Raw genomic sequence first — 13,917 nt, forward strand, 5'->3', positions numbered from 1 at the left:
ATTATTCTTTTCAAAATTCTTCAAGCTCTGTCAAATTGGTTGTTGATCATTGTTAGAACCATTTTCAGGTCTTGAAATAGATTTTTAAGTAGATTTAAGTCAAAACCGTAACTCGGCCACTCAGGAACATTCACCATCTTCTTGGTAAGCAACTCCAGTGTAGATTGTACCTTGTGTTTTAGGTTATTGTCCTGCTAAAAAGTGAATTCATCTCCCAGTTTCTGGTGGAAAGCAGACTGAACCAGGTTTTCCTCTAGAATGTTGTCTGTGCTTAGCTCCATTCTGTTTCTTTTTTATCCTGAAAAACTCCCCAGTCCTAAATGATTACAAGCATACCCATTACATGATGCAGCCAGCCAGCCACCACTATGCTTGAAAATCTGGAGAGTCGTACTCAATAATGTGTTGTATTCGATTTGCCCCAAACATAACACTTTGTATTCAGGACAAAAAGTGAATTGCTTTGCCACATTTCTTGCAGTACAACTTTAGTTCCTTGTTGCAAACAGGATGCCTTATTTTCACTCTTTCAATTAGGTTAGTATTGTGGAGTAACTACAATGTTGTTGATCATAGCTGCGGTAAGATGTTTGGGGGGTGGGGGTGCCGCAATCTTTTTTGGGAGGGGGGCGGGAAAAATGATTTTGCCCGTGCTAAAGATGGCTATATTGGTCCACTAACACAGGACTAGTAAAGGCCCAGTGCACTACTTTTGTGAAGAAATATACACTACCATTCAAAAGTTTGGGGTCACTTAGAAATGTCCTTGTTTTTGAAAGAAAAGCATTTGTCCATTAAAATAACATTGAATTGATCAGAAATACAGTGTAGACATTGTTATCATTTTAAATGGCTTTTGTAGCTGGAAACTGCTGATTTTTAATGGACTATCTACAGTTGAAGTCGGAAGTTTACATACACCTTAGCCAAATACATTTAAATTCAGCTTTTCACAATTCCTGACATTTAATCCTAGTAAAAATTCCCTGTCTTAGGTCAGTTAGGATCACCACTTTATTTTAAGAATGTGAAATGTCAGAATAATAGTAGAGAGAATTATTTATTTAAGCTTTTTTTTTCTTTCATCACATTTCCAGTGGGTCAGAAGTTTACATACACCCAATTAGTATTTGGTAGCATTGCCTTTAAATTGTTCAACTTGGGTCAAACGTTTTGGGTAGCCTTCCACAAGCTTCCCACAATAAGTTGGGTGAATTTTGGCACATTCCTCCTGACAGAGCTGAGATGTTGCTTCAATATATCCACATAATTTTCCTTCCTCATGATGCCATCTATTTTGTGAAGTGCACCAGTACCTCCTGCAGCAAAGCATCCCCACAGCATGATGCTGCCCCACCCCCCAAGGATAAACCAGACTTGTGGAGGTCTACAATTTTCTTTCTGAGGTCTTGGCTGATTTCTTTTGATTTTCCCATGATGTCAAGCAAAGAGGCATGTCTTCACTATTATTCTACAATGTAGAAAATAGTAAAAATAAAGAAAAACCCTTGAATGAGTAGGTGTTCTAAAGCTTTTGACCGGTAGTGTGTGTGTGTATATATATATATATATATATATATATATTTTTTTTTTTTGTCTGATTTGTTAGGAGGAGCTGCAGCACCCTCAGCACCCCTACTTCCCGTGGCTATGTTGTTGATCCATCCTCAGTTTTCTCCTATCACAGCCATTAAACTCTAACTGTTTTAAAAAATCACCATTGGCCTCATGGTAAAATCCGAGCGGTTTCCTTCCTCTCCCGCAACTAAGTTAGGAAGGACGCCTGTATCTTTGTAGTGACTGGGTTTATTGATACACCATCCAAAGTGTAGTTAATAACTTCACCAAGATCAAAGGGATATTCAATGTCATAATTATTTTATTTTTTTACCCATCTACCAATAGGTGCCCTTCTTTGAGAGGCATTGGAAAACCTCCCTGGTCTTTGTGGTTGAATCCATGTTTGAAATTCACTGCTCGACTGAGGGACCTTACAGATAATTGTATGTGTGGGGTACAGAGAAGAGGTAGTCATTCAACAAACATCCATGCAACTTATTACGTGACTTGTTAAGCAACTTTTTACTCCTGAACTTATTTAGGCTTGCCATAACAAAAAGGTTGAATGCTTATTGACTCAAGACATTTCAGCTTTTCCACTTTGACCTTATTGGGTATTGTTTGTAGGCCAGTGACAAAAATTATCTCAATTTAATCCATTTAAATTCAAAATGTGGAAAAAGTCCAGGGGTGTGAATGCTTTCTGAAGATTTGAGGTGAGGAAAGTTCTCAATTCTGAGATGACGTTAACCATTAAGATGTTTAAAGTGTGTTCTTCAACCAGAGAAATTATATCGAAAGAGAGTAAAGAGTCTACCAAAAACAGGGCCCCACAAGGTTATTAAAATTATATCCAGAAATTCTTGGAATCTGGCCTGAAAATCCACTCATCAGGACCACACAGACAAACATAGACTACTCTCTCCTCCCTTCTCTCTCTCCATTAATGTGATGCTGTCTGATACAGTATCAAAGCTCCAACCCATATTAACCTATAGGCTACTATCCACAAGCATACAACCATCCGCCCAATGACATCAATTCGTCGAAAAGCTACTTATTTCACTAGTGCCATGGAAAATCGCATCAGTAGTCTATGCCACACAGATGCTTGGCTGATGGCAAAACCCAGACATTCCCATAAAATATTAAGGGAGATTACCCTGAGATGGCCTATCTCTATCCGCTAGAGAGTGTGTCGGTAGCCAGGCTGCAACCCAAAGAGGATGACTAAAAAGAGGACACTTCCACTTCTCGAAACGGTGCACTGATGTGCAGCTGCAACAGCAGGCTGGCATGGGTCACACTGTTCATTCCCAAGGTCTAAGGCGTTTTGTCCTAGCGGATTAGCCTAGCGCAACCCTCCACTTATAATGGGCATGCTAGACTAGGCTTATGGCCACGCTAAATCACCTTTCTGACCGTGCCCAGATGTGCAGCAGGCTGGCATGGGACACACTGTTCTGTTCCTTCCCCCGATGACCCGGTGGTGCTTTGTCCTAATCTAGTGGATTAGCGCATCCCCCTGTCTGTTGTGGCTCAGTTGGTAAGAGCGTGGCATTAGCAACCCAAAGGAAGTGGGTTCTATTCCTACAGGGATCACAAACACATAGGCTAGACCCACTAACAATGTATGTACTCTAAGTCGCTTTGGATGGTATCTGCTAAATAGTGAGCTATGCGAGGCTACTCTAATTCATCTGGACACTATTGGAGTCTGAGGGAGAGGAGGGAGGGAGGGGTGGGGGTTGGTTGCTTCAATGAGAACGCAGAACCTCTCTTCACCTGAAACAACAAACAGTGTTCGTCTCTCGCCTACTTTGGGAACACAATTTCCCCCAAAGGGCAAACCTTAAAACTCATATAGTCTGTAGGGGAAATAGTGGTTGTTTGTTTCAAGGAGGAGGACACTGAGTCCTCTAACCTGGAACAACAAGTCTCTCGACATTCCCCTCTCCTCCCATGGGGAACACTATCTCAAATCAAATGTTATTGGTCGCATACACATATTTAGCAGATGTTATTGCGAGTTTGTGTAGCGAAATTCTTGTGAAATGGTCATGGGCTCCATGGACCGGCGCGGCGTGCTAATAGCAACAATAACATCGACTACACTTCCTGTTATTGCGGAGAAGGCACGCAGGAGTCGGGAGTGAGAAGGGAGGCTATGGGCCACTACTGTGTTTATGTAGCTATTGTTGTTTTCCCTTCCAAAGCCCTTCCTCTAGAGAAATATTACACGGGTGAAAGCTGGACGGTATGCGTGCGACCCATGCATATGCACGTGTCCAGATTACTGAAGCACACTAGTTAGCTGTTGCAGTAGTAGCCGATGGACACTTTCTTCTGAGAGACTCTGCTGACAGTGTCATGCGTTATCTAGCCTAGTTAAAGAGGAAGTTGTGTTTCCCATTGCTGGGCTGCTGGGTTCGGTGTTTCTCAGCAATTCTCGCTCCTTATCAGTCACGTTCACAGGAGTCCTTTGCAATTATTTCCTGACTCACCGTCCAAAAAAAACTGTAATTTTGGAAAATGATGAAGTGCTAATCACTCAAGACGGTGGTCTTATCTTTTTTAATTAATGTTCAGTGTTTCCGCTATTTCTTAGGAGGGCCGCAAAGGCAAACTAATTGGAGTCATATTGTATAACAGTATGCTACATAGGCCTAATCATCAGCCCCTAATACATGGGCCCAGCACAGGAGGTTGGTGGCACCTTAATTGGGGAGGATGGGCTCGTGGTAATGGCTGGAAAGGACTGGTATCAAATACACCAAACACATGGTTTTTCATTTTAAAAAGCGGTTTAATGTAACGTAGGCCTACTTTAACTTAACTCCTCTCAAATTGCCCAAGTCAAAGCAGGATCGAACTATTTTAATACTTAAGGAAAATAGACAGCTACAAGGCAAGAACGGGCTAAGGACTTCATGATGCTGTTAATATATTCCTTAGAGCCTAATGGCAACATCGTTATAGGTGGAAACATTTTGCTTCAATCCTGTCATCGCCTTGAGTGGGTGGTTGAGGCGCAGCAAAGAAAGAGGCTGTATTTCTTCTAGAAGGAATGTGTTTAAAGGTAATTGACAGATAGTCAGAGGAATGCAGCGCTTTAGTTCTCTCCTTCCAAAGACGGTAAGAGGGTGTTTCAGAAGACTGACAGTTTCCAAACAGAGAAGAAAAGTGGTCAGGGAGAGAAAGAGAGACATGCAACATTCCTCAAAGCAAAATGTCAAATAAAATCCCTTAAAGAGAGAATGAGAAGCCATGTTTTCCGTTGAAAGACGAACTGCAAGGGGAGAACTAGCCTAGTCATACCAAACAGAATCTAATGACAACACAGCACGGTCTATAACACACCCACACTGACATATCAACCACACGCACACTTCCTGCAAGAACGCCTAAAAACATGCACACACGTGCGGCGCAAGCCCACAGCTATGCTGCATGAAGGTGTGGAACGAAGTAGAACATCCTGCCTCACTATTAGGGACACTCAAATAGGTGCAGTCAAGGCGTTAGCTGGGGGCAGTGCAGGAATAGACAGCTTGCAAGGCTTTGTGATCTCACTGGGGCATCAATAACACCAGGGCAATGTTCTGTTCAGTAAGGCACACCGTAGCAAAACGTATTGTTTTCACTCAGCTCCATGGCAGAATATTTAGAATCGCAGGAAATTGCTTTAAAAATGCTAAAATGTCTCTACACCGCCAAGATGGGGGACCACCACCTAAGCCCCTTTTTGATCCAGAAAATACCTTGAGTGTCTGCCAATTTGTAAATTCCCAGTGGAGCATCGCGGAGAGCGAATAAATCAAACTGCCTCTTGAAACGCACCAGCTTTAGAAGGGGCCATATCAGTCAGTGTAAATGTTCCAATCTCGCATCAATAAAGAAAAGAACAGACAATAGGCTAGAGAATACGTGGCATAGTGAGCCACCTCTCTTATACCGATTTCATTTGATCTACTAGGCTACATCATTCTGAAGAGTCTAAAAAGAAGGCTCCGATTCTGACAACTCTGATTCAGGCCTACCTGTTAAAGAGATATCACTTTTTTTAAAAGACAGGACAGACAGACAATTGTTTTTTTTGGGCTGTTTTTCTCGAGGCAAGCTGAAGCCGGTAGTGAAGTCTTGGCCCCTTCGTCGGTGTTTGGTCAACAGTAGGGATTATTCATTCAAGTGTTTGTTGTCATTCAACGAGAGACTAATCGTTTTCATGCAATTTTTTTAACTTGAGAAATACTGCACCAAACATCTTAGTTAGATGTAAAACTGCACGACTAAGATCTCCTCGGGAAAAATGTCAAAATTAATGACAGATCTCTTGCGTTATCTTAGATTAATTCTGACTATTTTGAGGAAGTGTGTCTCAAGATGGACAAACAGTACTATTGCATCTTATTTCTCGTTTTTCAAGTTAAGGTCTTTTAAGGGTGTATGCGAGCACAATCGTTCGGTTCACCTAGCCGAGTTGGGCTAGGCGCCAGCCGAACCAAAGCATGCAGAAGCCTTAAGGCAGCTCGGATGTCCCTTAGGCAGGGTCATCTACAGTACAAAGCCCCTCAGGCAGCCCAATGTGGTTTTACTCCTATTTCAGTCCAGCCCCCCTCCCCTCTTCCTCCCCTGCTAATCCCCAGGTGTAGAGATCCAGCAGCCTCCACTCACAAGACTATTTATAGCCCCCTGTCCAGTGTTTGCCCACCACTCATCCAGCCCAGCGCTAAGGAGATTTGCCTCTCCTCGTCGCTTTAGTAGAGGACGCTGATTTGAGGCAGAAAATAGCACCTGCATGCATGGCTACAATCTTAAACTCAAGAGTTTATTGAATCACATTCAATCGAAATGCAGTTACATTGGATTGAACTGAAACAATGCTTTGGCTGCATAAAAGCCGTGCAAATCTTCTAGAAATAGTTACAGGTCTTGAAGTTGGCCAACCTTGATTTGCCAATGAACATTTTGTAACAACACCTATTAAGTAAAGCAAGACGAGGTGGTTAACCAAAATGATGAAAACATGTTGTCCTCCTCCTAGCTATGTACAACATGGTCATGAAGAAGTAACACTACTAAATTACCACAGATAATTATTCTGATGATAATCCACCATAACACAGTTCAATGTAGTGAACATGCGCCTCCTGGCCTGTAATAATAATAATATGCCATTTAGCAGACGCTTTTATCCAAAGCGACTTACAGTCATGCGTGCATACATTATTATTTTGTTGTGTCTGGGTGGTCCCGGGGATCGAACCCACTACCTTGGCGTTACAAGCGCCGTGCTCTACCAGCTGAGCTACAGAGGACCACATGTAGTCATGTAGCTACTTTACTGTGGTACTGTGGAGAGGCTGAATAAGCCAGTGTTTTTCCACTGCTCTTCTGCCACTGAACCGTTTATTCAGTGAACTCTCTGTGACAGCCCTGCCTGACTGACTGTCCTGTCCTCTAGCTCTGGAGGCTGAGCAGAGAGAGAGAGAGAGAGAGAGAGAGAGAGAGAGAGAGAGAGAGAGAGAGAGAGAGAGAGAGAGAGAGAGAGAGAGAGAGAGAGAGAGAGAGACAGAGAGACAGAGAGACAGAGAGACAGAGAGACAGAGAGAGAGAGAGAGAGCGAGAGAGCGAGAGACAGAGAGACAGAGAGACAGAGAGACAGAGAGACAGAGAGAGAGGAAGACCGGTGCCAAGAGAGGGAGAAAGATGGAGCGAAAGAGAGGGAAAGAAAAAGTGGACAGTGAGTGCATTTACATGTACAGTAATAATTAGATATTAAACTGATTATGGCAGTAGGCTGATTATGCAATAGTCATGTAAACACCTTCCTCTGCTTATCTTACAATCGGCGTAAGGTCAAAATCTATGTAAGCATACACCGATTACAACACCTAGTTTTAAATTGGCGTTCCAGCTGTGCATTTGATCTGCGCATGGGCTAGCACCAGCCGAGCGAGCCTCCCTCTTTAGTGCAAGTGAAGTGAGTTTGGAACAGCTAAATGTATGCAAAGTAGTTTTCAGAATTAAATATGCTTCCCAAAAATAACATGGTCGCTGTGGTAGAACATTTATTTTTGTTGGCGATTTTCTGCATTTATCAGAGTGCCATCAGGTAGCCTGATTTCAGATGTGTCCATGTAAACAGGATTATTAGGGAAATTGTTCTTCTTGCAAAGCTTGTAAACGTTTTAATCAAACTATTATATTAATCTGACTATCCACAATAATCACATTATTGTGTGCATGTAACCATACTCATTGAGGCAGAGAGAGTGGAGGAGAGAGAGAAAGTGGTAGAGATAGAGGGAGAGAGAGACAGAGAGAGAGAGACAGAGCTAGACAGAGAGAGACAGACAGACACAGAGAGACTGATAGCGAGAGAGACAGACAGCGAGAGAGACAGACAGCGAGAGAGACAGACAGCAAGAGAGACAGACAGCCAGAGAGACAGACAGCGAGAGAGACAGAGAGCGAGACAGTGACAGAGACAGAGAGAGAGAGGCAGACACTGTCTATACTTCTAGTTTTTGTACTGCACACATCCTCTCATCGGATCTGAGTGAGTGAGTACAACTCAAGCATACTGTAGGAGCCAGAGTAGACACTCACTCACCAAAAGCCTGCACAGGTGCTGCATTTTTTAACAGAGGAAGCAGACCAGCAACCAACTCAGCAGTGGTACTTTTGTTCAACATAACAGTGCCCATCATTTGCTACTCAGATATTTAAAGGGTTTGTGTAGGGACATAGCTGGCAGCGGTTCCACAGCTGGCTGAACAGTGTTCAGGTTCTCAACAATGGCCTGAGATGGTGTGGAGGTTTGAGTTGTCTACATACTAGTTGGACTGGAAGTGATTTGTGCATCCTGGACTGGACTTGGCTGGACAATTCTTGAGTGGTATGCTTGGTACATTACACAAATGACCAGTCAAGACAATCACAGTATTATGACCGCTAGTGCATGTTAGACCCAAGCAGCTAGATCGTTCGCAACAGTGCAACACAACCACACATCATGTGGCACACATATTCAATATGAAGCCAAGGACAAGGTTGCCCTGATGTACTTTACCAACCATTCCCTCAAGGTGGTCTTGGAGACCCATTCATTACCATTACATAACCCAACCACTACTGCCTGTGTATTTGTTAGACCTAGGCTTCATCTCATACAACCATTTTGTCAAGTTCAAGTCAATCATATGAAGGACAATGTTGCCCTAACATCCTTACTAACCATTTCCTAGAAGTGGTCTTGGGGACCCATTTATTACCATTACATAACCACTACAGTACATATAATATTCATGTGAAGTGTCAATGGAGGTCAAGAGTAGAGGGCAGAGTAACACTTACCTCCATCACCAGCTCAAAGGGCTGCTTGTACACCCTGATGGGTGACTGATACTTCTGCACCATGGTGGGAACGACTGTGGTGCCAACGACCTGAGAGAGAAAACAATCTGATATTAGAGCTTATATAACTATCTTCACAGATTTGTCCCCATGTCTTGGTGGGAGAAGAGAATGGGCCACAATGCATCAGATTGGGTGAATAACACACAAAGAAAATAGTGCTTGAGGTGGCAAAATGTCAGTATCGTTCTGGATGGCCCCGCAGGAGGCATTTGACATGTCATTAAGTAAGCTTTGTTTGTTTGTTTGTTTGTGTTTGTGTTTGTGTTTGTGTTTGTGTTTGTGTGTGTGTGTGTGTGTGTGTGTGTGTGTGTGTAGCAGCAGTTGGCGGGGAGCCCGGAGCACTAGGCAGTTGTCTGCAGTGATAGATTGCAGGAAAGCACTCTGCTCTGCTGTGGGTGAGGAAGCGCGTCTCATTGAGCTGATCAATGAATGCAGCGTTTTGCACCATACATCACACATTCAGGAACTGAACTGCATAGGGAACAGAGATTGGGATAGACATGGCCAAAAACAGGAAAGTCAGGGACTGCTAAATGCCAACTAGTCACTACTGCATGACTGATTAGTTATTTAGGTAGACCTACATTGATGAGTATGGGGGGGGATGGGGGGGTAAAAACGTGTATTTTTTCATATATAGGACACACCATATGTGATTAAATAAAATAAACTATATATGCATTGAGCTTGTCTGATGCTTTAAGCACACTGTTTGATGAAATAAGACACAAATGACTCAAGAGGGAACCAGAGATCAAGATAACAAAAAAACATGACCTGACCATTCTCCTCCCACTCCTACTGGCTTTCGCATATTCTGCCATTACTCTCCTGAAGTTGCCTGTAATAGGCTACACGAGGAGTCGGCAACCTTTCTCATGTGGAATGCCAATTTATCTTACAATTTCTACCGATCTGCGTGCCAGTTATAGTTTTCATGTGCATATTTTGTGAAACTTTTTAATCTCATTTATAATAACGTCTTAGTATCTCAAAATCATTGTCATGTGGTTAATCAAAATTCTATCCAAATCTAAATGAAAATGATACAATCCTAAAAAGTAACTTCTATTGCCATTGCCAACTATGTAAAAATATCCTATAAAGCCAACAAATAAAAACATTGTAACCTGCAGGTAGATAATATATCCTGATAAAAATAAATATCCTATAAATCACATTGGCTACGCATGGCCTGTCTGCAACGAACTTGAAACATTGTATCAACTATTAACTTGGGACATTGGATAAATTATTCTGGGCCTTCAGAGTTTCCTGTGCCAATGAACTCGGGACAGACACAGCTGTAGGCTATTTGCACAACGGATAAGAAGTAATTAAGTAGGCCTATTTTATGACGTTTCCACTGGATCAGAGCATTACATTTTTCCCTTTCACTCTGAGTGGTTATCGAAAGGGTGAAAGCTGGAAAGATTTTTCAAATACTTTTAGGAACTATCGTCATTCTCAATTAATGTAAAAAGAGACTGTTTGCATACTGTTTCAGCTGAAGAAAACATTAGAGAAGCTCCACAGCTCATTAGTGGTGGTGCGTTATGCCAATCAGAAATACTATCATATCCCCAAATGGGCACATTTATCTGCCTACATTTGCACACAGGCCAGGTAGCCTATAGGCCTACTTCTATGCGGAATCAGGTGCACGTCCTTACTCAACATTGACAGGAGCGCTCCAAACAAAAGACAATGAATAAATTGACAAAACTCATAAATGGAATGAAATAAACCAAAACTTGTTTCTCACAAGTGTAGCCTAGGCTATGCACTCTGCAAACAACGTGTCCATTCCGACAATGACAACGGTAAGACTGTAATAATAATATATTGAATGCATTAACAGAAATTACAGTAACCAAACAAACATTGTAGATTAGAAATTATAGGAATTAACGGTACATTTACTACTGGTGATCTACTGTATGTAATGGGGAATTGATAGACACTAACAATCAAACGCAAACAATGCATACAATGAAGTTATGAAACAATGAATGTGCACAAATTGGCAGGAGAGAGCACATTCTGGAGAAAGACATGCATCTTAAAGGCATTGCATGGTCAATCCAACATTTTGCATTGGCCGTGCAGCATTTACGGTGATACGGCATCTGCAGAAGTCAGGGCATTCATCCTTATTGTGCTTGTGGAGCAGCGCATAGCTGTTGTGAAGGAAGTTGTCAAGGAAGTGACTGTGTTTATACAGGACCTCCCGCCCCCACCTACTGTCAACCAATCATGTCAATGCAGAGCTATAGGGAGCCCTCCACATTGTTACAAAATTTGAGAGGCGCACGGCGATGCGGTACAGAGCTCGATTTGGCCTCTGCATGCCACCGGAGGCTCCGCAATTGCGCCACACCCTCCATATGGAGCATCCGCCACATTCTCGGATCAAGCATAAATTGGGTTTAATCCATAGCGCAGGCCGCGGAGATGGCACAGTCCAATAAGAAGGGGAGTGTGGCGAAAAAGGCCATTCATGCTTGATCTGAAAAATGCTCCGTATTGCAGAGGCCAAATCGTGCTCTTTACCGCATCGCTGTGCGCCTCTCAAATTTTGTAACAATGCGGAGGGCTCCGTATAGCTCCGCATTGACATGATTGGTTGACGGTTATGTGAGAGCGGGAGGTCCTGTATATACACATATTCACTTCCTTCACAACAGCTCTGCGCTGCTCCGCGAGGAGCAAGAAGTATGAATGCCCTGACTTCTGCAGAGGCCGTTTCACTGTAAATGCTGCACGGCCAATGCAGACTTCGGATTGACCATGCAGCTCCTTTTAGTCTCTGCCTCCGCAATGAATTAGTTCACTGAGATGGGCGCGAATAAGACAGGTGTCTCGTGTGCCATAAAAAGGATATCTATATATATTTGCTACTGCTCGACTAAAAAAATCTTGGTCGACCAACAGGCTATAGACCTGTCCTAGTACAATGTTGATACAGTCCCAAAATGTTTTGCATCTCAGCAGTCAAGTTAACACATTTTGCATCAACATGATGGTGTGGCAGGTGACACTTTGCTTCTTGAAAGTCCAATATATCTTGAAAACTTGACTGCTGACAAGCAAAACATTTTAGGAGGTATCAAATGTCTAAGGAACTAAATATATATATATATATATATATATATATATATATATATATATATATATATATATATATATATATATATATATATATATTATTTTTTTCTTCTTCTTTAATTACCTATAATGTCAATTTTTAAGTACCAGAGTCCACTGGAAATATTGTTCCAAACAACAATAAGCTAAATCAAAAAAGGTACTTTTGAGATATTCATATTTGTTATGTTGAATAAATGAAGTGATATTTTTTATTTCAGAATCTAGACATACTCCATATTTGAGAGCACACTGTAAGGAGTACAATGACACCAAGATGGTGGCAATGTCCGAACACCCATACTAGCGTACTCCATCCTTAAACTGAATACTCAGCGCTCCAACCCCAGCTGTAAATAACCTGGTCAATCTTATCAACCAGCTAATTATTAGAATCAGGTGCATTAGATTAGGGTTGGAATGAAAATCTACATGATGGTAGCTCTCCAGGAACAGGGTTGGAGAGCCCTGATCTAGTAGAATTCACTCATCGTTTCTGACAACAACTGATAATCCGATAAATTGATGCGCCATACCAAAATAAACTAAACTAATGGTGGGAGTCAACGCCATCGGAGTACTATTTTCAAAATGTCACATACTTTAACACTTTATTTACGCATGCTATTTAGTACGCTAGTATGGGTATTAGGACATAACCGTTATCTGTATCTTGTACGGTTCAGCTCATAGGGTCTTACAGGAGTTATGTAGGCCCTATTTACATTTGACATTTTAGTCATTTAGCAGACACTCTTATCCAGAGCGACTTACAGTTAGTGAGTGCATACGTTTTGTATTAATTTTTTCATACTGCCCCCCCCCCCCCGTGGGAATCGAACCCACAACCCCTGGCGTTGCAAACGCCATGCTCTACCAACTGAGCTACACGGGAGTCTAAAAAGGGCCTAAATTGGCCACTTTCATCATGATTTTCTCAAATGGTTTGTGATACAAATGTAAAAAGCATGTCAAACATTCTTCCTCCCAATGAAGTTTCTATGTGAGAATTGCCAGACCAATCTGAGATACGTTAAATATTTCCGTCCTGGCGTGGAATCGCCCTGTTGTCTAATAGCTATTTGGTAAACATGGGTTGTGTTTATTAGGGGCACAACGAGCGCTTCTTATTGGACACGTTCAGATTTTACTACCTCCCTGTTTCAGACCATTTTCTTATGCTTTGTGCATACTGAACACAATCCAGATGTACAAGATCTCAAAAACTAAAATCACATTGCGAAATGTTAGTGTTGCTGTAAACCAATTCCGATACAAGGACATGTAAAGACAGGCGGAGTACATGCCCAGTCTTAGCGCACCTTACTTGTTCAGTGTTGTTGATTTATTTAACGTGCAGATACATGTTCCTGAGCAGTAAGTGTTGCCTGACCTTTTCAGCAGCTGTGCCGCAAGAAAGGGATCTTGTGTGATAGGGGTGTTAACACTTGCTACACAGCACTACTTCTGGTAGGTCTGGTCCAGGACGTTAGGTTCGGCTTGAGCCTCCTTCAACGTTTAAGAAGGCATACACCGCACGCACGTAACGCACTGGACCAGAGCTATACTTCTGAGGGATATGGGGCTATTCAACTAAAACATCACACTAGCCTCGGTATCAGTCTGTTTCCCCCAAAGAAATTTGCATGACAATTTTATAGGAGTTGGCAAGAGACCAGAAGACTGGTACCAAGGCTACATCTATGCTAGTGTCTGTAAAAGCTAACCATCTTCTACGAAAGTGACAACTAGGCTACGCCTTTCCATTTAGCCAACTATAGGGGTTAT

At 42.2% G+C, this 13,917-nt stretch overlaps 1 protein-coding gene across 1 annotated transcript in view; it reads right to left on the reverse strand.

The window, feature by feature from the left end:
* LOC311113493 (SEC14-like protein 1) overlaps positions 1-13,917 on the reverse strand; it is a 39,540-nt gene that overhangs the window by 24,786 nt on the left and 837 nt on the right. Inside the window, exon 2 of the mRNA XM_084156722.1 lies at positions 8,920-9,009. Coding sequence (XP_084012848.1) covers positions 8,920-8,982 — 63 coding nt within the window. The 5' untranslated portion in view covers positions 8,983-9,009. The remainder of the gene's footprint in view (positions 1-8,919; positions 9,010-13,917) is intronic.

This window comes from Coregonus lavaretus (assembly GCF_964263955.1).
Source record: "Coregonus lavaretus genome assembly, chromosome: 40".
NCBI lineage: Eukaryota > Metazoa > Chordata > Actinopteri > Salmoniformes > Salmonidae > Coregonus > Coregonus lavaretus.